The 24,563-nt window shown below is 40.8% G+C and overlaps 2 protein-coding genes across 3 annotated transcripts in view; one reads left to right on the forward strand and one right to left on the reverse strand.

The window, feature by feature from the left end:
* Positions 1-11,683, reverse strand: part of MYLK4 (myosin light chain kinase family member 4) — a 79,787-nt gene extending 68,104 nt beyond the window's left edge. For both annotated transcript variants that reach the window (XM_065667474.1, XM_065667472.1), the window contains exon 1: positions 11,393-11,683. In XM_065667474.1, coding sequence (XP_065523546.1) covers positions 11,393-11,448 — 56 coding nt within the window. In that variant the 5' untranslated portion in view covers positions 11,449-11,683. The remainder of the gene's footprint in view (positions 1-11,392) is intronic.
* On the forward strand, positions 802-23,373 carry WRNIP1 (WRN helicase interacting protein 1). The gene is made up of 7 exons (XM_065667477.1): positions 802-1,393; positions 10,261-10,452; positions 11,455-11,699; positions 15,858-16,087; positions 21,115-21,270; positions 22,061-22,140; positions 22,601-23,373. The coding sequence occupies exons 1-7, from the start codon at positions 860-862 to the stop codon at positions 22,865-22,867; spliced, it is 1,704 nt and encodes a 567-aa protein (XP_065523549.1). The 5' UTR covers positions 802-859; the 3' UTR covers positions 22,868-23,373.
* Positions 23,374-24,563: the final 1,190 nt, after the last annotated feature.

The following is a 24,563-nucleotide window of genomic DNA, read 5'->3' on the forward strand; positions in this document are numbered from 1 at the left end:
ACGTTAGTCTGACCTGAATTTTACAAGCTGGAAACAATGATGTCACAGTACATAATTAAAACTAAATACACAGTTTAAGAAAGAAAACAAGTTGTAATATGGAAAGAATTGCCAGTGGGTCATGTTCAGGTGGTAAGTAAGGATGCAAATGGTACCACTTACTATGCTTTTCTTTCAAATACAACCTGCCCTGCATTCCGTGTAATACAAGAGATGTATTTTCTTTATTAAAACAAAATAATTTATTGGTAGGTCTTCAACTGAGAATGAAGTTTCCACATATTTCAATGAACAAATGACGAGGTGGACCCCTAAATACACAGACCTTAATAATACTGATCAGTGTGACCCTGAAGCAGCTGCACCACACTTCAGGCCATCTGAACCAGGCCAATGTGGCCACACTCTTCTCCCACCCTTTCTCCAGGCTTGCCTGCACAACCACACTGCCTGGAAACCTGCATACCAGAAAGCCACAGTGACAACCTCCACTGCCACAGAATCACAGACACACAGACACTGCACATCCCGAACGGCTTTTTTCACCGTCTTATGCCAAGCTGAAAAACCAGTAGCATGGGCTACATATGGGCTAAAAGACATCTGCCTCTGAGGAACTGGCATTGGAACGCCCTGGGAATACAGCGGGAGAGGGTGGCCTCCCCTCAGAGCCTCTCTTCAGCGGGGACATTGCTCCCTTCCTCCCCTCGAAGCCTGAGGAGCGGGAAAACCGCACCCTCCCCTTCACGCGGTGAGGGGCGGGAGCGGGGCCGGGCGGACTACAGCTCCCGAAGGGCCGCGGGAGCTGAGGGCCGGCGGCCTCGCTTCCTGCTCCGGCCCTGCGGCGCATCGGCTCCCGATGGAGATTGCCGAGGATGAGCAGTTGGTGCGGTGCCCCGTGTGCCTGCGGGAGCTGCCCGGCGCGCACATTAACTCGCACCTGGACTCGTGCTTGCAGGGCGGGGAGGATGAGGTGGAGCCGGGCCCGTCGACAACCTGCAAGCGGCAGCGCTTCACCGCTGCCCCGTCGGGCAGCCAGGTGGAGGGGGAGCTGGAGGAGGCCGGCCAGGCCACCATCTCGTCCTTCTTTCACAAGGGCCGCGGCGGCGGGCAGAGTCCCGGAGCCCCTAGCAGGAAGAGCTGGGCGGGGCGGGAGGAGGCCGCCGCAGTGAAGCCGGAGGATGGAGGCTCGGCGGGTAGCGGGCCGGCGCCGCGCAGAAGCCTGGCGCAGAAGCTGGAGGAGAAACCTCTGGCCGAGCGGCTGCGGCCGAGCGCGCTGGGGGATTACGTGGGGCAGGAGCGGGTGCTGGGAGCGCAGACCCTGCTGCGGAGCCTGCTGGAATCACATGAAATCCCCTCCCTCATTCTCTGGGGACCACCGGGCTGCGGCAAGGTGAGTGATGCCGCCGGGCCCTGCTGCTGCTGCTTCCTCTGCCTGGGCGGGCGGCGACTGGCGACTAGCCACGGGTGCACCCCGTGCGGTGGGGTTGGATGCTCCGGCCCTTCTCTATTCCATGTGGCTCTCGAGGCTGATAGACTTAAAAAGTGGGACCTGTTTATCTTCGAGCTCGCCCTTTTTTTTCCTTTGGCTTCTTGGTTTCTTCTATAATGGCTTAACTGATGCCCACTAGGTTTCACTTAGATTACAAATTACACAACCTACCTCCTGAATGAAATAGAAGTGGCTCTCCCTCACTTCAGCCCCACTCCCTATAGATTGCACTTCGATAGCATAGGCCCCTGTTGGTTTCAGATAACTGAGCTTTTGTAAACTCCAAAACTGTTACCTAAAACGCAGGCGGTGTTTAGGTAATTTAAAAACAGCATCAAACAGGATCTGTAAAACGTCTAGGAAATGGGGTGAGATACCAGCAGATTATTATGGCACAGTTTGCAAGAGCAGGTTTTGGTTTAGCCGCACATTCTGGCCCTTGACAGAAGGCAGTGGCATGGAAGGGAGCTAGCGCTGTGGCCAGGCATGCGGTACCAGGCACGCATTTATCTTCAAACATACGCTCTGAAACTGATGGGTCTTTGTGGGATCTGACTGATGTACTGTCTTGTTCTGCCTCTTTTAAGATGGCAGGAGCAGAATGGTGAACCCCAAAAGGCAGTGTAATTACAGCACATCAATGAAGGGATCCACAGATGTAGTGAAGGAAGGACCAAACAAATGCCTCAGGTGTGGTCAGGAGGGAGCACACAAAGATCTTGCCTTCATATTGTCTTTTTTTCTCTGTATTTGAGATTGGAGATGACGGGGGAAGCTAATCAAGCAAAATACATAGTTATCTCTGCCAGTCTAATATGTGCACAGTGCCAAGTTTTCCATACTGTATATATGCTATATGTGAGAGCATGTGTGGATATCTGGGATGGGGAAGAAAATTAACTGTAGCAGAAAAGTTGAGGACAGCAACACCTTGTAAGTCTCTTTACTTGAAGATGAAAAGAGACTATATATGATATTTAATAATAATGCCAGTTAATCACAGTTGATAAGGACCAGGTATGAGAATAATTGATAGGTTAGTACTGTTAGCAATGATGCAATGGGTTGTTTGGACTAGTAACATAACACCTGAAAAGAAACAGCTGATGAACTTAAATAATTGCCACTTCCTTTAAAATAATAAGGTAATATTAGAAAGATATCAGAGGAGGTAAGGGCTATTCCTAAAAACTCTGTGAAGGGGAGGTGGATTGACAGAAGATAGATGGCCAGAGAGAGAAGTATAATCAAATTCTCTAATAAATTGGAATATACCTTATTGAATGAATAACACATCCAGGGCCTGCTACTATATTTATTCATATTCTTCTGCCTTTGCTTTCTTTTTATCTATGTCAACAGTGCGTGCTTGCTCTCTCTTGAAGACCTTTTTCCTTAGGAAAAAATGCTGTTACAGTGGTAACAAAACTGAATTTGGTGTTCTTTGGGTTATGATCTGATGAACTCATTTTTTGGCTATGGAAATGCTTTTTCATGAGTTTGTGCCAGCTTATGATTGTGGTTTAGGTCTTCTTTAGGTCTTCTCTTGTGACTTTAGATAAGAGGTGGTCTGTTTTATGCCTGTGATAACACAGGTTTCACTCTCTTGTGACCTGTCTTCCTCACCCATATGCCTTATGTAGAGTTGTATTTAGTAAGCTCGCTTCTCACAGAATTTAAATGCTGCTGCTCGTCAGTCATCTGATTTGCATCAAGACTGTGCCTTCTGCCCCATCAGGGAACACTTCCACAATTTATCGGTTACATTTTCTCTCTGCGAGTACTTAAGTGTTGGGTAACTCATACATTCTAGGTTACTCCTTCTCAGTGAAGTCTTGAAGCCACATGCTTTCAGCTAGCTCTTGACAGACTATCCGTTCGTGTCTGAACCGGCAATTCCTGCTGCAAAAGTTGAATTTTCTTTTTCACCTATACTTATAAGCATTTCTAGGATGGTGCTGGAGTATAGTTTCATCTCAGGCCTTCTATCCTGTAAATGATATTGTCTGTCTTGAGTAAATATCTGAAAGTTCTACCTTTTACTTGGGTGTTATTTGTTAAATTTCTGTCCTTACAGATTTAAGATACAAGGCAACACAGTTTCCCTAAAGATGGAAGAAGTCTGTGGTTGTCTGCCTTTCTCATTCACGTACTGTTATGTATATAAGGTGTCTAAGAAAGCATTTCATGAGGAAGTAACCTGTGAGGATGGACAGCTGAAAAACCTACTTCTCTTAGGATGTGAACATTCACAAAACTTAGTGCTTGAAAGTTGGAAGATCTTGTGAAGGAGAAAGAAATATTCTCACTTCCTCAGGACCTATGGCTAGACTGATAATCAAAAACTACTTCTGTTAAGTGCAGTCTTTTTCAGTGGGACAAATATTAAGAAATAATTGCGTTTTATATAGCTTCAAATGTAAAAAGCCACTGTTAAGTTCTGCCCATCAAAGAAAATAGTCTTGTATTACAGGGTAGGTGCTAAAATAGGAATATAAGTATGTTGGTCTAAATTCAGAAGTGCTGTATAAGATAGTCATAGACTCCTTAAGCCTCTTCACACTCTTGCTACCCATGGAATCGTGTTATTACAGCCTATCTATGTCTTCTTCCATTTTTACAGCCAAGTGCCATGCTAACCAATCCTTCTTTTGAGAAAGGTAGAGCAGGGTTAAGTAAAAAAAGATATAATAACTGGAGATAGAATTAATTCTTCAGGCTAAATTTCATATTAATTGATGTATTACTTATCAATCTGAACCTTTATAAGAAATAATAGCTCAGCAGGTCTTTTCTAAAGAAGAGATTAATCTTGGGCATTAAACTGCTATAAATGCAGGATTTCATATTGTAGGTCAAGAGTACTTTTGGAGAATTTTTATCATGAAAGCAATAAAGCAGAAGTACCTGAATAAAAATACATGTGCTCTGCCCAAACTGATTTCAGTCTTAGCTGCACTTGAATATTCAAGAAGCACAATCAAAATTTTAAAGACAAAATCAGGGTACTTCTGTTGTAGGTTTATTTTCTTCTAAGTTTCCATCTGTATTGAGTCTTCTTATTTTAAGGGAGCATGATCTTTACTTTTGTTATTCTGATTTCTTAGGACACCAAAGTGTTCTAGGTGAAAAGGTTTTGACTCTAGTTTTGTTTTTTATTTTTGTCACTATTAAGTGTTGAACACAAGAACATATTTTCTGCTTTTAAGAAGCTGACTAGACACAGGCCAGAAGAAATGCTGCTTCAAAGAGATGCCATGGTTATTAGCTTAGGAACAGTTACCTTGTTCATCTTGACTATGCAGGTTTTTAAAAGACTGTATGAATCCTAATGTAATCTGAGTAAGCCACTGTGATTTATGATGCCTTAATACAGGGATTTAGATTTTTGCTTGTCTGTTGTGGGGCACCAATTTTAGTAAAGAGTTAGCAGAGGGGACACAGTGAAACTTGAGCACTGAATAATTTTGCTGACACAGATATGGTTTAAGACTTATAAACCTGAACATTCTGTATTTAAAGACTGTAAACATTCCCTTTTACGTTTGCTGTTTATCAAGAAAAACAGGTAGGCAGCAACCTACAAAACCCTACAAAAGCTAAGTCGAAGAATATACATGCATACTTTCCTGGGGTCCACTCTGCAGTCTAGTACTAAGGTAAAATATATCATGGTTGATATGAGTGTACAACATTAAAACACCCAGTAGGTGGTCTGCAGTTGCTATGAAGTCTCCACTGAGTTTATATTTTATTTCTAGGACACCCTTGTATTTCTTTTCTTTGTTTTTTATTGAGGACTTGTTATATGACACATTGAAACACAAACAGCAGGTCCAATTTATATGTTTTTTTCTTGCATATTTATCATCTATTCTATTTTGCTGATTCAAGGGATAACCTAAATAGCTATTTGATTACTTGAGTATATTTCATCTGCTCTTACTCATATAGCTTGGGGCCTGATTTGAACTATTTGAAATAATGAGTTCCTCTGATTACCATGAGATTTTTAACTGAGAATGTATAACGTATTTTACAGTAGTATAGAGTGGAAGTCCAGAACAACTCTGAAAAATGGGATTGTCTTTGCAGTTGCCTGGGAGCGGTCTTCAAATACAGTATGCTTGATTTTGTTTATGCCAGTCTAAGTCAAGGATAACTTATGGTAGCTCTGTAGGAGGAGAAAACTGTGAGAGCAACTACAATTGTACTTACAAAGCAGCATAAAAAGAGGCAAATCTAGATGCAGCAGACAGAGGTACTGCTCTCTTTCAGTAAGCGTTATGCAATGACCTTGCATCTGTTTATGCTTGGTCGGACTTGGATTCTGCAAGTGCAGTAAACCACATGCTGTTGCTGTTGTTCAGTGACACCTTATTCCTCTAGTAGTGTCCTAGTGGGCTATTTGGGGTGTGAGGAACCAAACAGGATGGGTAAGAATAGCATCTGCCCTTATATAAATGCCAACTGCTACCACATTTGATTGTGTTTATCTCTATAGACAGTGTCCCTGGGCCTCGTCCATCAGCTATCCTGACAGTTTCCTTTAGACACAGTGTGTCTCATCTCCTGTGATGCAGTGTGGTAGCCTGAAGTCAGCTCAGCAGTTCTGGGTAAGACAGACCCCAGCTTTTTAAGCTGCATCATAGGAACTGCCTCCCTGGCTGGCATCCAAGGATGATGGCGCTGTTGGTGTCTCACTGAAGGCTGTGAGATAGGGAGTGGCCTTTCCTGACTGCTTGTGAGCCACAGTATGGCCCTAATGCCCTCAAAGGGAGAGGACTGAGGCTGAGAAGAATCAACACCATGTAACTAAAGATACAGAAATCCTGGCCAGAATAAAGGAAGAGGGAAAAACACAGGGAAAGTCATGATCAGAGGGCAGCAGAAGAAAGCAGGATGCCAGTTCACAGCTCTGATAATGTAATTTAGATGCTACAAGTCTTTAGGTATAGCTAGCTTATTGGGCTTGTGTTTTGCACTAGGCTGATGGTTTTAATCAGCCCTGCCACAAACATAATTCACACTGTGGCTTTCTCTGGAGCAAACCAGCAAAGTTGCTTTCTGGGGAAGCTTGATGGCAACTATATTATCCTGCTCAGGACTAACCCATGTTGAGCTGCAGTCTATGTGCTAGTGCAGATCTGTGTCAGTTCTGGTTTGGTCACCTAAATGTAGCAGGCCATACAACCTTCCAGACTTGTTGGGAGAAGAATGTATGTTGGAAGGGCCCATCTAGGTGCCAGGTCAGCTTTTACACCACTGTGTTCCTGTGAAGTGTGGTATGAACATCAGCTCCTCATGAAAAGGCTGTGAGAGGTGAAAAGTATTGTGAGGCTGGACCAGAATGACTGTAAGCTGTCCTGTGCACATTGCAGGAGCTCTCTGGCATGACTGCTGAGCGCAATATAGATGTAAGCTAAGAGACCATGCACTTTCTGTGACTGATATCTAGAATGGAAATTTTGCTAAATTTATTTTAAGAATGAATAAGGCAAGTCTCCATGAACAGGCAACCACAGATAGATCCCTAAACCTGGTCTAACTGATCTTCCGCCAGAGTGAGGTAAGAAGGACCTCAGGTTTCACAGTCAGCTTCTTGACTGGAGTCTTCTTTACTGTGATTTGACCATATGCGCTAATGTCTTCCCAATTTTTTCAGTTCCACTTTCTGAAGACAGCTAGGCAATACAGTTCTTTATTCCTGGAAGGGGCTTTGGAGAGCTGATGCAGTTTAATTGCCTGGTAAAGAGGTGCAAAAATGAAAAGACCACCGTACAGTTAATGTTAGTCATTGAACATCAGCATCAGAAGGACAGGCTTAGTTTATACTTGCTTTTTACTGTTTTCTTCCAGCCATTGGTGTGAGGTTGCACTGACTAGTGGTAACAGAGACTAGGGAAATATGTTACACTCAAAGAAAGTTGCTTAATCAGGGGAACTTCTGGATGTACAGAAAATTCTTGTTTCCTAGCACAAACATCCAACTAAACGCAACAACAGATTTATCAGTTTACCCTTCTGACAGCAGGAGGTGTGTGGAGCCAAGCACACTTTGTGAGTTACTGTTATTTCATCCACAACTGGTATCAAAGCCTGGAAGAACTGGGAGCATAGTTGCTGGGAGTGGGCTTGTTTTTTGTTTAGCTGTTTTTCATTTGGCGGGTTTTTGTACATCTTGGACAGTTGCAGCCTTTGGGGAAGAATATTCTTATTCCAGCTGACATGAAGAAGTTTGCAGGATGGTGGAGGAGAGTATTGGTAGTTGCTTGTTTAATGGATCTGAAAATAAGTGACTATAGGCTCAATTCATTGGTGAGTAATGGTTCATGAGTTTCTTGGTGGATATGTTTCCACATTTCAGAACACCCTTATTCCATATCAGATTTTCAGTTTTCTTCTTATCCCTCAAATACAATGCCCCTGAATTTAGGGAGAGAAACTAGGGGTTTAGCATACAGGTTGTGGTTCTTCTGTGCTAGTGCTTTCCTGTTTAGGCTACTATGCTTAAGTCTCCACTGGGTTGTATGTTGGCTAGGTTGTAACCTGATAGTAACAAAAAGGGAGAAAACAGTGTAGCATGTTACTGAATTTTGCTTAAGGCGGTAGGAGAGAAAATGGCATTAAAAATATGGAGCGTATGAAAAATAAAGGGCTTTCAGAGGAATACGGAAAGTTCAGCCCGTATGTGATGGGCAGTTTGACTTGCTAAATGGCTGATTGTGCAGAACAGTAGAGGTCATGAACATGCCTATGTTGAGCACTGCTTTTGAAAGGCAATGTATGTTATTACAACCTTTGTTACCCAGAAGTTGGCAGAGTGGGAGAGGTATATGCTGGCTGGGAGCTATGCAGCATTTTTCAAGCAGGTTTTTGATCTAATAGTAACTTTCAAACAAACCTCTTCACTTTTTCTTTTTTTTCCCTAAATTAAGAGTAGAAATATGGACTTCTGTGCATATGTTTAGAAACAATTCCTGGTTGCCTTTTTGAAACAATAAATCTATCTGTGACCTGGTGAATGAGGGCCAGGATGCAGTATGAGCTACCAGTTTGGGCGGAGCTACAAGAATAATCACTTGATTATTCACCACCACTTTTAGAGAAGTAAGGAGTACATTTTTCCTTTTTCATCCTCATATTTGATGTATTGGGGGTTTCCATGCTTTCAGTGATTTTTTTTATTTTTTGTTTTTTTTTTTAAAGCATGGGTGCATTCTGAATCAAGGCCCTTTTGTAAGGAAACACCAACTTTGGTTTTATTTTGATAGTTTAGTTTCAAGAATAATTTCACTTCTGGTTTTCACTTTCCCAGATCTTCCTGATTTTTGTAGGCTTTGCTGCAAATGCTTTCCAACATGTCTTTCCAGTCGTGTTTTCCTAGCAATACATGGAGGGGAAGGACTGGTGCTTCGAGCTCCAGGGGATGAAAGAGGATCTAACACAGGATGCGAGTCTTGTATTGGGATGTGAAATGGCACCTGTTCTGAACACAATCAGAAAGCCCTTGCTAAAACTAAAGCAAGAATAAATAGTGACACATCCTCCCCCTTAGCCTGCCTTTTCCCATCTTGGGCTGGTTGCCATTCCAGGGATGAGGAGATACATTAAAGAGATACCAGTGCTGCAAACACCACTGGTAGCTATGTAGTAGGTGGTTGCTTCTGCAGCCTCCCTGCAAGAGGATCAGGTTAGCAGCACCTGCTGCTTTAACTGCAGTACATGGAATATCTTCTGAAGTGGTTTGTCAGCACCTGTCCCTCTCCTCATCTTCTGAGGCTCTCCTGTCTTCAGTCTTCCAGGGCGGCTCCTTTAGAGTGAGCTCAGTGGCAAAATGGCCTGTTTTTCTCTAGCAGTACTTTCCAGTGGAGATGTGCTTTGCTTGGGACATGCAGAAATGCCTGCCTTTACTCAGGTTGTGAAGGAAAGTCTAAAAGTTACACCTGTGAAGCATTTGGGTATAGTAAAAAAAAAAAAAAAAAAAAAAGGGTTGCTTCTGTGCTGTGGTGGGCTTAGTGAAATTCTCTACAAATAAATTCTGATTTGCAAAAGTTATCTTTAAGGAAAGAAAACCAACACAGCTGCTCACTAAAACCTGCCAGTGGTTTGTTAAGTCAGCTGCCTTTTACTTCCCTAGGCCAGCATTTGATTGCTGTTGATACTTTATACAGAGTTATGTTTTCTTAAGTATGCATACAATTTTTCAGTACTAACATTCTCATGCTTTTGTAGAGAACTGCTGTTTGATTAATTTCATTTTTATCTGCAGTGGAAATAGGAGAGGCTTTAGTTAACAGCACTGTGGCTTTTTATTTCTTAAATGTGGTTGCACCGTAAACGCTTCTACAGGTGTCTTGGGGTAGTGCAGCTCTTTATCTGTTAACAAATTCTGCAGACAGAATATCTGCACAGTGAATTACTGTCAGCCCGTCTCCTGTGACAGAAATGTATTTGGCAAAGATTTCTTCTTCCATGGTAAAGGAGACAGCTGTCATTGCTGGCCTTTTCAGTATTGAAACTGAATAGGTTTGGTACGTAAAAGTGCAGGCATTAGAAATGCAGCAGTGGAATTGGCAGCTACTTCTAGCAGGAAGTTTTTAAGTCTTCTGTGTTCTGGAATGGTATGAACTAAAATACTTTATAAATTGTCAATGCTATCCCTTTTGTCCAGAATATATAGCTTTGTTCTTCACATACTTCTTTCAGATGAGTACTTTCAATGTCAAGAAAGATTTTTACAGAGCTTTGTCCTGTTGCTGTTTCAGACTACACTGGCACACATCATAGCAAACAGCAGCAGAAAGAACGGCACGTGGTTTGTGACATTGTCGGCCACCAGTGCCAGGACGACTGATATTCGAGATGTCATCAGCCAAGCTCAGAATGAAAAAAAACTCTTCAAAAGAAAAACCATCCTCTTTATTGATGAGATCCATCGTTTCAATAAATCTCAGCAGGTATTGTACTACACTGCTTTTTGAAAAAAGCCTTTGCCAACACTGCTGTAAAATTTTCTCCCTTTACCTTGATATGATACCTTACTTTGGGCTTTTGATTTTAATGTGAAGTATTTTATTAGATGAATTGGGGAGAAACATAAAAATTAAGTCCAATAACTAACTCCCAATCTGTGTTTAATTATTGTGATTCAAAGGTTTACATGAAAGGCTGAGTTATTCTTATAGTTGACTTATGTGCCAGGCTTTACGTGAAGGTTTTCTGAAATTTTATTTCTGCAAAGTCATGTTAGTAATGTTTTCTGCACACCTCTTCATTTCAGCCTCCACTCTGGGGGTAGCACTTTGCATTACTTTAGAAAGGTCTGGAATGTGAATGTGCTGGAGTGGGTATGTGTTTTAATGTTGTCCCCTCTTCTCTGTGAGAAAAATAAGGCATGGCATAGTACTTCAGGATAACCCGTTGCTGCAGCCATCACTTGGGTGTTTGTTATTTTCCTTTTTCCTTTCCCTTTTTCTTTAGTCATACCACAGAAAGCTTGAATTCTGTATTACAAGTTACAGTTATTGAACTATACTGCAATCTTTCTATAGTTTTCTGAGCCATGCTGTAGAATTATGTAGGGAATTGTAGCCCTAAAGGTGAAGTAGCCCTATTATTTGTTATATTCAATAAGACAGTTTCACGATATCTTGTTTGTCAAGCAATAAACCAAAGTCACAAAAATAAACTACAAATTTGCAGATTTTTATGCTGTTTCTGGTAGGGTCATTCTCAGTACAAGTGTGAGTTATTAAGGTGAACAGCCTGTAATGTGCTGTGTGTATGAAATTAAATCATTTAGATAGCTGAGCTGATGAGCTGCCTTGTCAGTGAGGTTATTTGTCATACCAACAGGGAACCCAAAGACTCAAGACACAAAAAATGCAGCCTACTCACACGGTATGTTTCAGATTGTCATTGATGGAGATCAGCTTTTTCTGCTTCCCTCCCATCCTCAGGACACTTTCCTTCCTCACGTTGAGCGTGGGACGTTGACTCTGATAGGAGCGACCACTGAAAACCCTTCTTTCCAAGTCAACGCAGCTCTTCTGAGTCGATGCCGGGTGATTGTCCTGGAGAAGCTCTCAGTTGAAGCGATTGAGGCGATTCTGATGCGGGCTGTCAGGTCCTTAGGGGTCCAGATTTTGGGCCAGGGTGATCAGCACAGCAGCTCTGCGACTGGCAGCAGCAGTGAGAGCTCAGAGTGAGTACTTTATGGGCTGCAGGGTGTTAATGCACACAGCCTGAGGAATTGACTGCCTGCCAGGGAGAGAATGAAGCAGTTGGGGGTGGGAAGAGAAACCCTAGCCACTTCTGATAGTAAAGAAAAAAAGTGGCAGCATATGGCCGGGGCAGGGGATGACAGGAGAGAGAGAATTCAAAGCACTGGCTCTCTCCATCCAAAACATAATCTCACCGTCTGGATTAGGAGAGAGTTGTATACTTGGATCTGTAGCTCCTGACTCACCCTCCTAGGATATTTAAGGCTGTTCTGATGCTGAGGATTTGCTGAGGAAGCCTCTATTTATTTTTCATGTTCTAATGTGTGTTACTTCTTGCTACTGATTGTAAAAGCATCACGTTACTATTAAGTGGTGGATGGGGCAACCCCTTTAAATTTAATTTGGAAGTGCCTGACAAAAGTTTGTTGTTTCCTGAGAATGCTTTTTTTTAATAAGATCAAGAAGGATTCTACTGTTCTTTAGCTGCAGGAGAAGTCCTGTGGTATGTTTCACAGTATGCCATGGGGAGAGGGGGCTGTTGCTGTGAGGTGTTAGTAAACTGTTTTAAGAGAGACTTTCTCAGTTCCTTGTTGCCCAAGCCAGATAAAAGTCATGTTAAACATTTGGGAGAGTTCTAGAAAAAGCAAGGTCCAGATTTGTCTGTAAAGGATGTTATCTTCCTTTTGAAATTGCTAGCTGCCAAATAAGAATAATGCTTGGTACTGTGCTACTTTCATGCAAGTTATTACACTTCCTTGATGTTGTTGCTTGCCTGTACTCCTGGTAATTTAGTGTATTGACATGGTGGTAATTGTGTGGGTGTTTCGTATGAAATGAGCGAGAGGGAATCAACTTTTTCACAGAATGGAAGCCCTAAGAATTGCTAACCTGAACGCTGAGGTCAGGGCAGGGAAGGAAAGCTATTCCGTTTTTATTTTTAGGGTACACTGCCTCATGGTTTACTCATTTGTATCTTTTACATAGTGCATTAATGTGAATTTTGGAAGAGAGGCCAGTACTGCATGTCAGCCTTAATGTAATGGCACAGCTGTGGTTGTGGCTACACCCTAACTGGGATTCGGAGACTTTCCTATCTGTACAGAATTAGAGTACAAGGCATAGTTTCAGCTGCAGTTGTTTGGGTTTGGGTTTCGCTAGACTCTTAGTATCTTTAACCTTCTATTAGCTATGGATGATTTAAACAGCCCAGTGTGGTGCTTCATCAAACTGAAAGAAATAAGGCAGTTACACTGTCAGGCTAGCACAGTTTCAGAAATCTATCCATGGAGAGAGAGGGCCCCACTCCAATGGATAATATGGGAGCCAATCATTTAAAAATAAAAATGTGGTTGTTCAGAATTTGGAGTGTTTGTTGCTGTTGTGTGTTAAGTCTTTCTTGTCTTTCCTGCCTGTGATTCTGGTCTGTAGTTGATCTATATTGTTGCTGGTAAGTTTGTCTTTTTATAAGCCATCCTGTCCCTTGCTGTGGTTCTGGTTTCAAGCTTTTTATTAATTCTTGCTTTGCTGTACATACCATTTCTGTTTCTTCATTTCCCCTCTACCTACTACTCTGCAGGAGCAGCTGTGTCTTGTTTTTTACCTCTTTACCTCTCTGCCTCTGTGAAGTGGTGCTTTCATTACATGCAGACAGGTAACAGTGTTTATGTTGTCCTGAGGAACGAAAGTCACCAATTACAGTTGAACTGGTTGTTCACTGTGTTTACCTCTGTTCCGGAGTTGGAAAGTGGCATGTCCACTTTAAAAATGCTGCATAGATATAACCAAAAGGCACAAGAGATGTGTACATTGAATTTTGTGTTTAATTTCACATATGAGTCTCCCATCCCAAACCATGGAAGTGTCGTATGAAGTTGTGAATGTGCTGTTTGGCTTCAGTTTATCACTGAAGTATCACATCAGTTGTCTGATATGATGGCTGATTAGATGAGATTTTTGAAGAGGATGATTTTTTGTGGTCTCTTCTGTTACTTTGAGGAACAGGTGGGGGTGAATCTTCTGTAGTCTCTACAGGCATCTTCTGTGCTTGAAGATAATGCAGCTATCACTGGGTGACTCAATAGGTTTCATCGTCTCTGCACTCCATGCACACACAGCAGTTATCAAAAGGAAAGTGTACTCTACCCACATCTCTTTCCTTACGTTTTCTTGGTGGCTTTTTCTTACCCTGATTTTCCACCATTGCTGCCGGTCTCTGATAAGATTAGGTCACCTGGCTTCTGTTTCATCCTGCTGTGGCCTTTTCTTGCTGGAAAGCTTAAATAGAACTAGCAGGTGGTATCTACTTTGTATGTTGTGTCTTTGTATGTCATCATGCTCCTAAAGCTTCCTTGACAGTTTTTGTATTAGTTACTTGATTTCATTAGCATAAGATGCATTTTTTGTTGTATTTTCATCAACTTTACTGCCAGCAAATTGTGCTTTTTAAAGCCTGCAGCAAATTACGCTGAAAGATAGGGGAATGTGAAAGGAAGAAACATACTTATGAAGAAGAAAAGTAAGGAAAAGTCAATGTTAAATACGCTTTATATTGCTGAAACTTTGTGCTTTCTGAAGTTTTACATTCAGTAATAGCACAAACTGTACCAGCTGTACACTGATACACTACACTTGTACTGTGGTAGTGATGGAGGAAATGAAATTCTTCTTTTCTTGGTTTTTTATTTTTATCATTCAAGTGAAGCCCTCAAGAGTGGTATCTCTAATTCAAGTTGGACAGTAAACTGGATGGTGGATTAAAGTATTTGAAGTTAGCACAGAAGATGCACAACTGAGGGAAATGAAAGGATCCCTAGTTTCCTGTTGGCAAGCCCAAATATCATGCAGTTCACCTTGTTAGTGGCTGTATTACAAGTACTGACAGGTTTTGAATTCACTATTTTGTAAGTCACAATGTTGAAGGTGGGCTTCCTTTGCGCGTGTTGACTGTTCAATACCTTTCTGAAAATTATTCCGGTTTTGGAACATCCATCCAATTTCCTTGCAGGAAATAAGAGTTGCTGAGATGAGAGGCAACATTCAAAAACAGTGCTGTAAGGTAGTGAGCAATGCATGTCATACTGCAGTATTTCAGGTGTAGAACTGTATTTGCCTGTAGAAGTGTTGCAGTCTGTTGAGTGAATGTGTGAGAATAATTGTACTGAGAAAGTAAGAAAGCACTGATTTATACGTGAAAAAGAAACAATGGGTATTTTATCTCATGTTCTGCTCTTTATTCTTAAATCTTTCATCATACAGGTTCTCCTTGCTTGGACTTCTTTCTATTTACTCTCCAATATTGCTTACACTTTTGTGTCACTTGTTCAAATACTGCAGTGTTATACAGGTTTTCTGGGTATTTCATCATAGGTTTCATGTTGGTTCTCAGCACATAACTCTCTTGAGGGTTTGGAGATAAGAAGGAAATGGAAGAAGGATTTATTATCCTGTAGTGGTTGTTTTCCATTCCTTAAGCTCAAGCGAGTGACAGATCCTATGGCATCCCTTGTGGCTTGTTTATGTTTTTGTCTCCAAGTATCGCCAGTTACAAGCACCAACATTGAACACTGGCATCCAGTGGGTGTTCAGTGTTAATTTTGGAGAATCCTAGATTGAAACCGAAGAAACAGGAATACAACTCAACTTTCTTGCCCAGCTTCCAATTGTCAAATAAATGGTAAAAGTGCTCTGAGGCCTCAACTTTGGGACAGAAGACTGTTCTTAGTTTCTTGGAAGCACAGTACCTTTTAGTGCTCTCAGCTCTTCCCCTCCACTTGCAGTTGCTGAGTGCAGTTGTGGGTGTCAGTGTATGGAAGCCTCAAGCACATGGTGTTCTGGATAAAGCAAGCAAAGAGCGCAGTCCTTGCAGGTGAAGCCTTCACTTCACTCTGTCCTGCTGCTGTATCCAGAGTGTTTGGTCAGTGTGCAGCATTATTTGGTTTTGTTCCCTGCTGATGGAGGTATTAGTAGCAGGATGTCTGTGTGTAGTGTCTGCCAGGTTTTTAAAAATAGCCTTTGCTTTCTTTGTTGTCTTCTTTCGTTGCATATAGAGAAATCTTGTGCCTGTCTGTAGTGCTGAGGTGTGAATGTTGCTCCCTGATTTTCAAGGAATGTAATAACAGTATATGGTTATTTTGTTGCAGACTCCCAGTGTACATAGAGGAGAAAGCTCTAAAAACCCTACCCTACCTGTGCGATGGTGATGCAAGGACTGGACTGAATGGACTCCAGTTAGCAGTTCAGGCCAGATTAGCAATGGGGAAGACTACTCCTTTGAATATTCCCAAAGGTGGTTCTACAGATGGCATTGTGATAACAGAAGAGGATGTAAAGGAAGGGTTACAGCAATCTCACATCCTGTATGACCGAGCAGGTGAGTACCTGATACAGTTTCTGATGTGCAGCGTTCTCAAGAGCTGATAACCTGTATAATTCCTGTTTCTTCTCCCCCTTTTCATACTAGCTCCTCTGGTGAAACAGTGGTTGTACTGAAATTTGGACTAAAAATTACTTTTTCCTTTATGGTGTAGCAGGCTCACACAGAAATTCCTTCTGAACAGGGTTTCCTCTTACTGTTCAGGAAGTATGGGTTGGCTGAAAGACCTTTGCTGCCCAGCAAACGATTGCATGTGAAATTATTTGTTATTAGAATGTTATCTTCAAGGGTTGCAGTGCAAAGAATAAGAAGTAACTGGATGAGGTGATTTGTTCTTGGAGGGTTGGAAATCTTCCATTGCACTTTGAAAGTCTTGGAAGTGCTTACATTTGCAACAATGCTATGTGAAAACCTGAGCAGTTTGCATTGTTTTTAGAGTTGCTTTTTAAGGTAGTGAATTTTATAGCTTGCTTAGGGCAGGCCACATAAATGTAGTTGCATTTAAGGCTTCCTAACATGATAACCACTCTTGCTAAATAGTGACTCAGCAGTATTAGGCATCAGAATAGTTGGCCGCTATGCCATTTTGTGTGAGAGTGTTAAAAATCAGAGAGTGAATTTTAGAGAGTAGGTGAATCTGCTTGAATGCATATGCTAGTTCTTCAGCAGTACATGAATCACTGTGAAGTGTAGTATCAAACGATTATGCGAAGCAGTATTTGGAGAACTGATTGACTTCTGTTCTGCCACTGTATCTGATATGCTTAGTTAACTGTCACTACTCAAAATCTGTGCTGAGACATTTCTCAAGGTTGGTTGTAACACATATGCCTGCTTGCAGCCCTCTTGCTACGAAGAGGAAATGATGGCTCATTGTCAGGAAAGTCAGCTGGGCAGGCACTGGTATGATGGCAGCTGAGAAGCTGAGAGTAGGCAGGGGGAGGGAGAAGAAGAATTTTATGGGGTCTGTGGCAGGAAGAATTCTGATTAGGAGGAAGTGGAAAATCTGACCAGTTTATTGGTGCGAGTCCCATCTGCACAGTGTATGTCCCTTGTGTGCTTGCTGTCGCCTTGTGGCCACTGTTACACAGGATTCTTGGCTGTGTCTGTTGCTTCCAGCCCTCCTGTCACTGTTTGCTCTGCTAGAGATAGAACAGAGTGCCTCTTCCTGAGGCTTATATCAAGTGTAGGTAGTATGTGTCAGTTCTTTCTCCATAACAGAAATCCTTCAAGTTCTGTGTAGCGTGTTTTGGTGTTTTTTGTTAGAAATTTTTAGAGAGGGGTGAGAGCAGTGACAATTCTGTTTTTCTTGATCGTATGAATGCCAGAGAGCCTGCCACAGATATTGGCATAGTAACAGGTTGCCCAAGTACATGCCTTCACAAAATTTCTCTCTTCCCTGGAGTAGTCATGTCTTGGATGACAGATTTTTGTCCATAGCTGAGATAGCTGTTTGTCCTTTTATGTACAGAGGTCTTCTGGATAGAATCTACTATATAAATAAAGATATCTTTGTAGTGTGTTTTAGCTAATACTTTTTGAATCACAGTTGTGGTGGAGTCTACAGTCCTCTAATATAAAGTGTTTCAACCTTAAAAAACAGAAGAACGTGATGCTGTCTAATCGTGGTAGCAGCAGCATACATTTGAGTGTAGTGTGTTTGCGTAAAGCACCAAATAATTGCTTAGTGTTCAGTCAGAGTTATGTAAATATGGAATTTTGATTTTTATATAGTTAATTATTTTTTGTAACATTCTTTAAAAGTTGCCAGGTAAGCGTAGCTGGGCATTCTTTTATGTACTTTCACCAAGTAGTCTGGGAAGGAAATGATTTGTAATCCAGTCAATAGGCTATTGTTCTGATCTGCATGCAAACACCTAAAGACAAGATCTTTCTGCAGATAATCTATGCATTTTAGCTGAAAGGACAGCTCTAGTCAAATTTCACTGCCAGCAACGGCCTGCAGGCCTTGCAGTGTGAGAGGAAACAAACTCTTCATATTTTAGCTTTTATTTGCAGTTTTAAAAAAATTAATTTTTGGAGAAAGTTACGCAGCAACCAAATTAAAGTTTCACTGCAAATGGACAGCAAATAGGTTTTTAAGATAGAGCTGCGTTGTCTCTTTTTCCTCTTATGTATAAAATTAGCTAACACTGATTTTATAGAAAATACCAAAGATAAATATCAAAATAACTGTAGGATTTTGTCTTGCTGTCTGTGCAGTAACACAACTTCAGTTATGGTAAACATATGTTACCACTTATAGTAAAGACTGGGAATATGTTAAGGTGAAGTTAATTTGTTCTGTAATCTGGAACATGGTTGTTGCTTCCACTTCTATGGAGGAGGAAAGGGACATGACATTTTTTGCCAGCTTTATTGTTTTCTGCAAAAGTCTTTTTATCCATGTCATCTCTCTAGTCTTTCTTCCAAGGCTTTCTTCTGTCTTTTATCAATGAGCAGTTGATGCTTACTTTCGGCTAAGACAGAAATAATGAGATAGGGATGTGATTTTACTTTTGCTCACTACCTGATAAATATGGATTGCTTAAGGAGTCCAGATATTAATTATGGTCAGTGAATAAGGCCTTTTCCCCATCTTCTACCAATAAGACTTTAGAGAAATCAGTATCTTAAATTAACTGGAAAACCCTTTGTGAGTGCATAAAGCAATTTAGGAGGATAAATCAACAAGATTTATGTGTTACACACGAGAAAATCCTGTCCTCCACAAAGCCTGTTGTGTACTATCTTGTTTCTTTTCAGAAAGGTATTTGCCATTGTGGAAGCTGCATAGAGTAAATATATTTAGAGTCCAAAAATTCATTAGAGTTTTGATTTCAAGAGGCATCTGGAATGCAGAACAGCAATTATAGATAAGTTTGCATGTGTCTGTCTCTCCACTGAATCAGTAAGGCCAAAATCTGTGTTGGCTAACCAGCCTGAGAGACAGAGCTAGTAAGTAAAGGTCTCTAAAAAGTTCCACTTTTTTTTTTTTTTTTTTTTTTTTACGGCTTCTGGTATCTCACATTGAATATGTGTAAACTGTACTTTTCAAAAAAACATAAAACATATTTTTCCAATGCTTGTAACTATTTTGCCTTTAATTAAATTGCATTTAAGGTAAAATTGCAGTTTTGTTGAAGTCCTACTCTAGTGTGTAAGCATTGTCATCATGTCGATGACTTGGTCACCAACGTTAGGTTTGTGAGAAAAGGAGATAAAGAGAGAAAGCTGCCCCCTTCCTCAGCTTACATATTCTGAAGTCCCTTGCAGGTTTATATCTCTAGACCCAACCTATCTGCTGGATTTCCTCAGCCTCTTCAGCTAGTTTCCCCAAATATGACACTTTACAGTAGCCCAGACAGTGTATAAAAGCACTCCAGAAAAAAAAAAACTCTAGGTGAGTGCAACCTCTGGAGATATTTAAAGGCCATCTTTCTTTTAAGACCAAGAGACGCCTCTTCCAAGAGGACGATGTGAGTTCAGCTGCTTGGGTTTATTGCTACTAACTCAAGTGTTATGGCGGAGCACAGACACGCTGTTTGTGTTGGCATGAGTAATGACTGCATACCACACGGCTCTTTACGTGAAGTCCTAGCAAAAATAGCTGTCTGCCAGCCTGCATACACCAGCAGCGCGTGTGTTGAATTCCCAACAGAACCACACTGCAGCGTGAACAATGATGCAGCAAGATGGACCCAGTTTCTCACCTGGGAAGCGGAGGTCTTGCTGGCTATCAAGGGAGCAGTTGCAGTGGTACCTGGGCTTCGGTTTTCAAACTCATGCATGCAGCCTTTTATTCTGCAGGGTTTACAAGTGACAGTGGTGTGTTCTGTTTCGGCCCTCAGGCTGTAAATCCTTTTAGCCGTAGGAAGAAGAGAAATATTAACAGATGGCTGTGCATGCAGCCAGTTGCCTTTATAAGACATGCTTAGCTGTGAGCCAAGGAATGCCAGGCACTTTAAAAAAATAAAAAAGGGCAGAATATGTGGAAAGTTTAACAATATTGCAGCAGAATACTGTTAAAGTTTGATTAAGAGAAATGCATAAGAATCAAAACCAGCTGAAGAGAGAAAAATTGCAAGCAGGAAGGTCTCATTCAATATTTGTATCGTTGACCTTCTGTTAACTGTAGCCCTAAAAGATCTGTGGAAAGGCTTTGTTTCTCCTTGGAGTCTGTATCAGATTTTACATTACAAGGAATATATGTTGGGTTTTTTTTAATCTGTTCAGTCTTTCCACTCCTTATTAGCAGTCTGGCATTTCAGGTTTTGTTTGTTTCAGCTGCTTACAGTTTCCAGGACCCTTCCAGGGAGAGAGATGCCCAGAATTGAACTCGATGTTTCTTAGGGGTTTGCCAGGGTTATGTGCTGCAAAGCTGTTCCTTCAAATTGTGTAATGTGCCACCATTGTATATCCATCTCAACATTTCATGTTTTCCCTTTATAATACAACAAACTCATGTTTTATTTACTGCACTCCTTATTTTTGAATTTTAGTTGATGTGAAATTAGTTCCTCTGAAATACCACTGGTGTGTAGTACTGGATTTCTGTGATTCTTCTGTTGTCTTCTTAGAGCTGTGTGCCGTGTCCAAAAGCAACAGTCAGTGGTTTGTATGTGCTCGTACTTTACTCTTTGTCAGTTAGGAGATGTTTATACAGTCATCTTCCTAACTGCTAAAAATACCTGTATTTTCTTTTTTTTTTCCTTTTGAAGGAAGGGTATCAGGGTACTAAAACGAAATTATTTTCCTTGCAGTGTTTTAAAAAAACACCCTCCTTTTCATCTGCAGGTGCTTTATTAGGCTTATGCAGTTAGTGGAATGATCCACGTGGCAAAGCTTGAAGGTGTTGAAAACATTAAATGAACTCCATAATCATGTATGCGCAAAAAGAACTTGAAAAAGGAGGTTATGTTTTCCTGTTGTGATCTAGTAAAATATATTCTGTTCCCTTAAATGCATTTCACTTAATTTCCTCCTAATGGTTTTCTGCCTCTCTTCTCTCCCATTCTAAATAGGAGAAGAACAGTACAATTGCATCTCTGCCCTGCATCATTCTCTGAGAGGCTCAGATGAAAATGCTTCCCTTTACTGGCTTGGTCGAATGCTTGAAGGTGGTGAGGATCCACTCTATGTGGCAAGGAGGCTGGTGAGGTTTGCAAGTGAAGATATAGGTCAGTATTCACAGTATTTCGTGTTGGAATATTATGTTGAGTGAAGATCTCTCTGGCTTCTGGTTTTCAGAAACTGGCTTTTGAAAATAATATCTAACAAAAACATTGTATGTACAGAGACCTACGTGTGAAAAAAGTATTTTTGAGGTCAGGTTTTGGCAATGTATTAATATGGATTCTTCTAAGCTCTGGTGTTTGTAACTCTGGTCACCAGTAAACTTGTGTCATAGAGTATGTGTATTTCAGGGATGTCTGGTTTTTTTTAATGACTCTGGAGGGTGAATACCTACCCTGAATTGCAAACAGCTTTGATAACTGGCTCCCTAGTTGTAAAGGCATCTTGACACCAACGTACCCAAAATAACAGATGCAGCAACACTTTTAGCATATATGTCATGGGTGAAGAGTTATGAGGTCTGGGTAAGTTGTGTCTAGTTACGTAATAAAATATAGCGATATTTCCCCATTTCTTCCTCATTTCCAAAAAGTGAATCGCACACAGGCAGCTACTGCTCGGGCTGCCACCATGTGGTGACAGATTCAGTCTGCAAATCATACGCATGACTTAGACCTTTCTTTTTTGGAGGAGGGGGGAGAGGGTGGAAAGAAGAAGGAAGGCTGTGGATGGAGTGAGTATATCTTATGTACTGCAAAGTATTGTAGAGAAGTTCCAGCGTCTGAGAAACAAACTTTGAAATGTGCATGAATAACTTTCCATCTTACAGAAGTTAAAAAAAGGAGAGGCTTTTAAACTGACTTTAAGGCACTTTTGTCTGATCCCTTTTTGTAGGGCTGGCAGATCCTCTGGCTTTAACACAAGCAGTTGCTGCTTATCAAGGTTGTCACTTTATTGGAATGCCAGAATGTGAGGTAAAGGCTTCATTAATTCACTGACTTGAAAGTACTGCAAACTGTAAAACTTACCTGTAATTATAAAAAGAGATTGTAAGGACAAGGTGAATTTAATTACTTGATCATTCAGCATGCCCCTTTTTTGACAAGAACGTTGTAGTTCTTAAAACAGGTGTTGTAGTTTGAAATAAAATTCACTGCATATTTATTGTTAAAATGTTAACTAATGTCATTTTGCTCTGTCCATTTTTTTCTTTGTTATAAATAAAATATTCTGATATTCTAAAGTTGCTGTTATTTTCCAGTAGTGAAAATCATTACAAGCTGTGTTGTTAAATAATAATCAAACTACAGTAGCAGGCAGAGATCGGTTTAAACACATAAACCCTGTCATGCTAGACAAACAACCTAAATAACCAATCTTTTCCCAAGCAGCTTAAAAAAAGACATGTAACAATTTCCCTTTTCTTGTTTCCAGGTGATTCTAGCACAATGTGTAGTGTACTTTGCCAGAGCACCCAAGTCTATAGAGGTATACAGGGCATATAACAAAGTCAAAGAACATCTGAGAATGCACACGGGACCTCTGCCGCCTGTTCCACTGCACCTGAGAAATGCCCCAACAATGCTCATGGAGAACTTGGGCTATGGCAAAGGCTGTAAATATAACCCCGCATACAAGGAACCTGTAGAGCAAGACTATCTACCAGAAGAGTTGAAAGGAACAGACTTCTTCAAGGAATGAAAAACATGACCACCTTGCTCAGAATGGGTTTTGATTTTATGACTCATACCTTTGTATTGGGATGGAAATTCCCCTTACAGTCTCAGCCATCTATTATTGTGGTTGAAAGTATTAAGCCACTAAGCCTTTCAGATACTTTCTGATCCTTCTGTTTTTACTGCTGTTATTCTTTAGGTGTTTTGTAAAGAATTGCAGTTAGGCAACAGAGAGTACAAAAATAAGCTTTATCGGTACAGTGCTGTCACCCTCTGATTCAAAGAAAATGGAGAAAAAGGAAGGCTTGTGGCTTTGGCTCTTGCTGTTAGACGAGGGGTATCATTGTGCTGCTTTTTAAAGTCAGTATCTGCTTCAGATTTTGTGAATGTTTATTTTCTGGAAAAGTAGTGAATTGTATCCCCTCTGCTAAGATACAGCAAACAAAATATAATTACAGTGTAATTCTTGTTCTTGTGATGTTCCAGAGATAAGTTTTGTACAAAATTGATTAAACCAGTAAAGTTGTTAAACATAGTGTCTATGCATTTGTTTAAATATTTGTATGACAGTGTTGTGGTTTTGAAAGGTTAATGTTCCTTTATCATCCCTACCTTTCAGAGCAATTTTAAATTATTTTGGAAGTAGAATAGTCATGAAAGTAGCTGAATTATGTTAGTTTTTGAACTTACACTTTTTATTGCGTGCTGACATTTTAGGAAGTGCTTTTGCAAAGGAAGTTCTTGTTAGTGAAACACACATTTTTCAGTTATGCATTGGGAATTCTATTAACTTTGAATTGGAAGGCTGAGAAACAAATTGATTTGTTGCTATAATGGACAGTTTGGCTTCCTCTTCCTACTGAAAATGTATCCCCATCCAAGATAGCTGCTGACTGAACATTTCACCAAGCAGAATGTACAGTCATGGCAGTGTCCCTGATGTTGACAACATTCCTTCACTTAAGTGGCAGTTATTTTTCTTCACCTCAATCGTCCTTAAGTGTGCTGTGGTCCAGCGTGCTGAAAAGGCAGTAACTGCTAAAACTGCGTGTGACTGTGCTAACTAGCAGTTGGGAAGCAAAAGAGGACTATGTTTGGCTAGAATTACAGCAGATAATTAGTGGAGAAGGTATTTGTTAATGACATGCTGAACAGCCACTGGAGCAACTGTCCACACTTGTCATAGCGGCCACTAGTGATAAGGATGTGTGTCTTGGCTGAAAATTGCTACCTACATAGTAGAGCAGTGCAGTTATGGCAGGACTTGCTTGGTAACTACTCAGGATTTGCTTGCTTTGTGTCTTATACACATTTTTACTGGGTCTATACTGGTTAGCTGATGGACTGCAATGATTCCTGTCCTGATCCTGCTTAGTTTATGAAATGCGATGAGGCCAAAAGTTACAATGCTTTGTGTATAGCATCTGATCTTTTGCTGATCAGCTGAGAATGCCACATACCTGCTAAAAGAAGGAGGTGGCTGTGCTGACTTCCCTGAGAAGTGTTAGAAGGTTACTAACTCTCCTCCAAAAGGACTACATATCACAGGTTTATTTTTTCTTTACAGCATTGAATCATTTCATTTTTTTTTCTCATGTGTTACGTTTGCTGAACTGGTGCTTCATTTCACATTTACAGTATTGCATTTAACAGCTTTTAAAAATTTCAGCTACCTAATTTAATTTGTAAATAAATATTTAATTTTTTGGCAAAAGAAAACT

This window comes from Lathamus discolor, chromosome 2, assembly GCF_037157495.1.
Source record: "Lathamus discolor isolate bLatDis1 chromosome 2, bLatDis1.hap1, whole genome shotgun sequence".
Lineage (NCBI taxonomy): Eukaryota > Metazoa > Chordata > Aves > Psittaciformes > Psittacidae > Lathamus > Lathamus discolor.

Coding starts and splice junctions, on each gene's coding strand:
- WRNIP1 (XM_065667477.1), top strand. CDS start 860: ATGGAGATTGCCGAGGATGAGCAGTTGGTGCGGTGCCCCGTGTGCCTG. Junction 1,394..10,260: donor GACCACCGGGCTGCGGCAAG/GTGAGTGATGCC, acceptor TTGCTGTTTCAG/ACTACACTGGCACACATCAT. Junction 11,700..15,857: donor AGCAGCAGTGAGAGCTCAGA/GTGAGTACTTTA, acceptor ATTTTGTTGCAG/ACTCCCAGTGTACATAGAGG.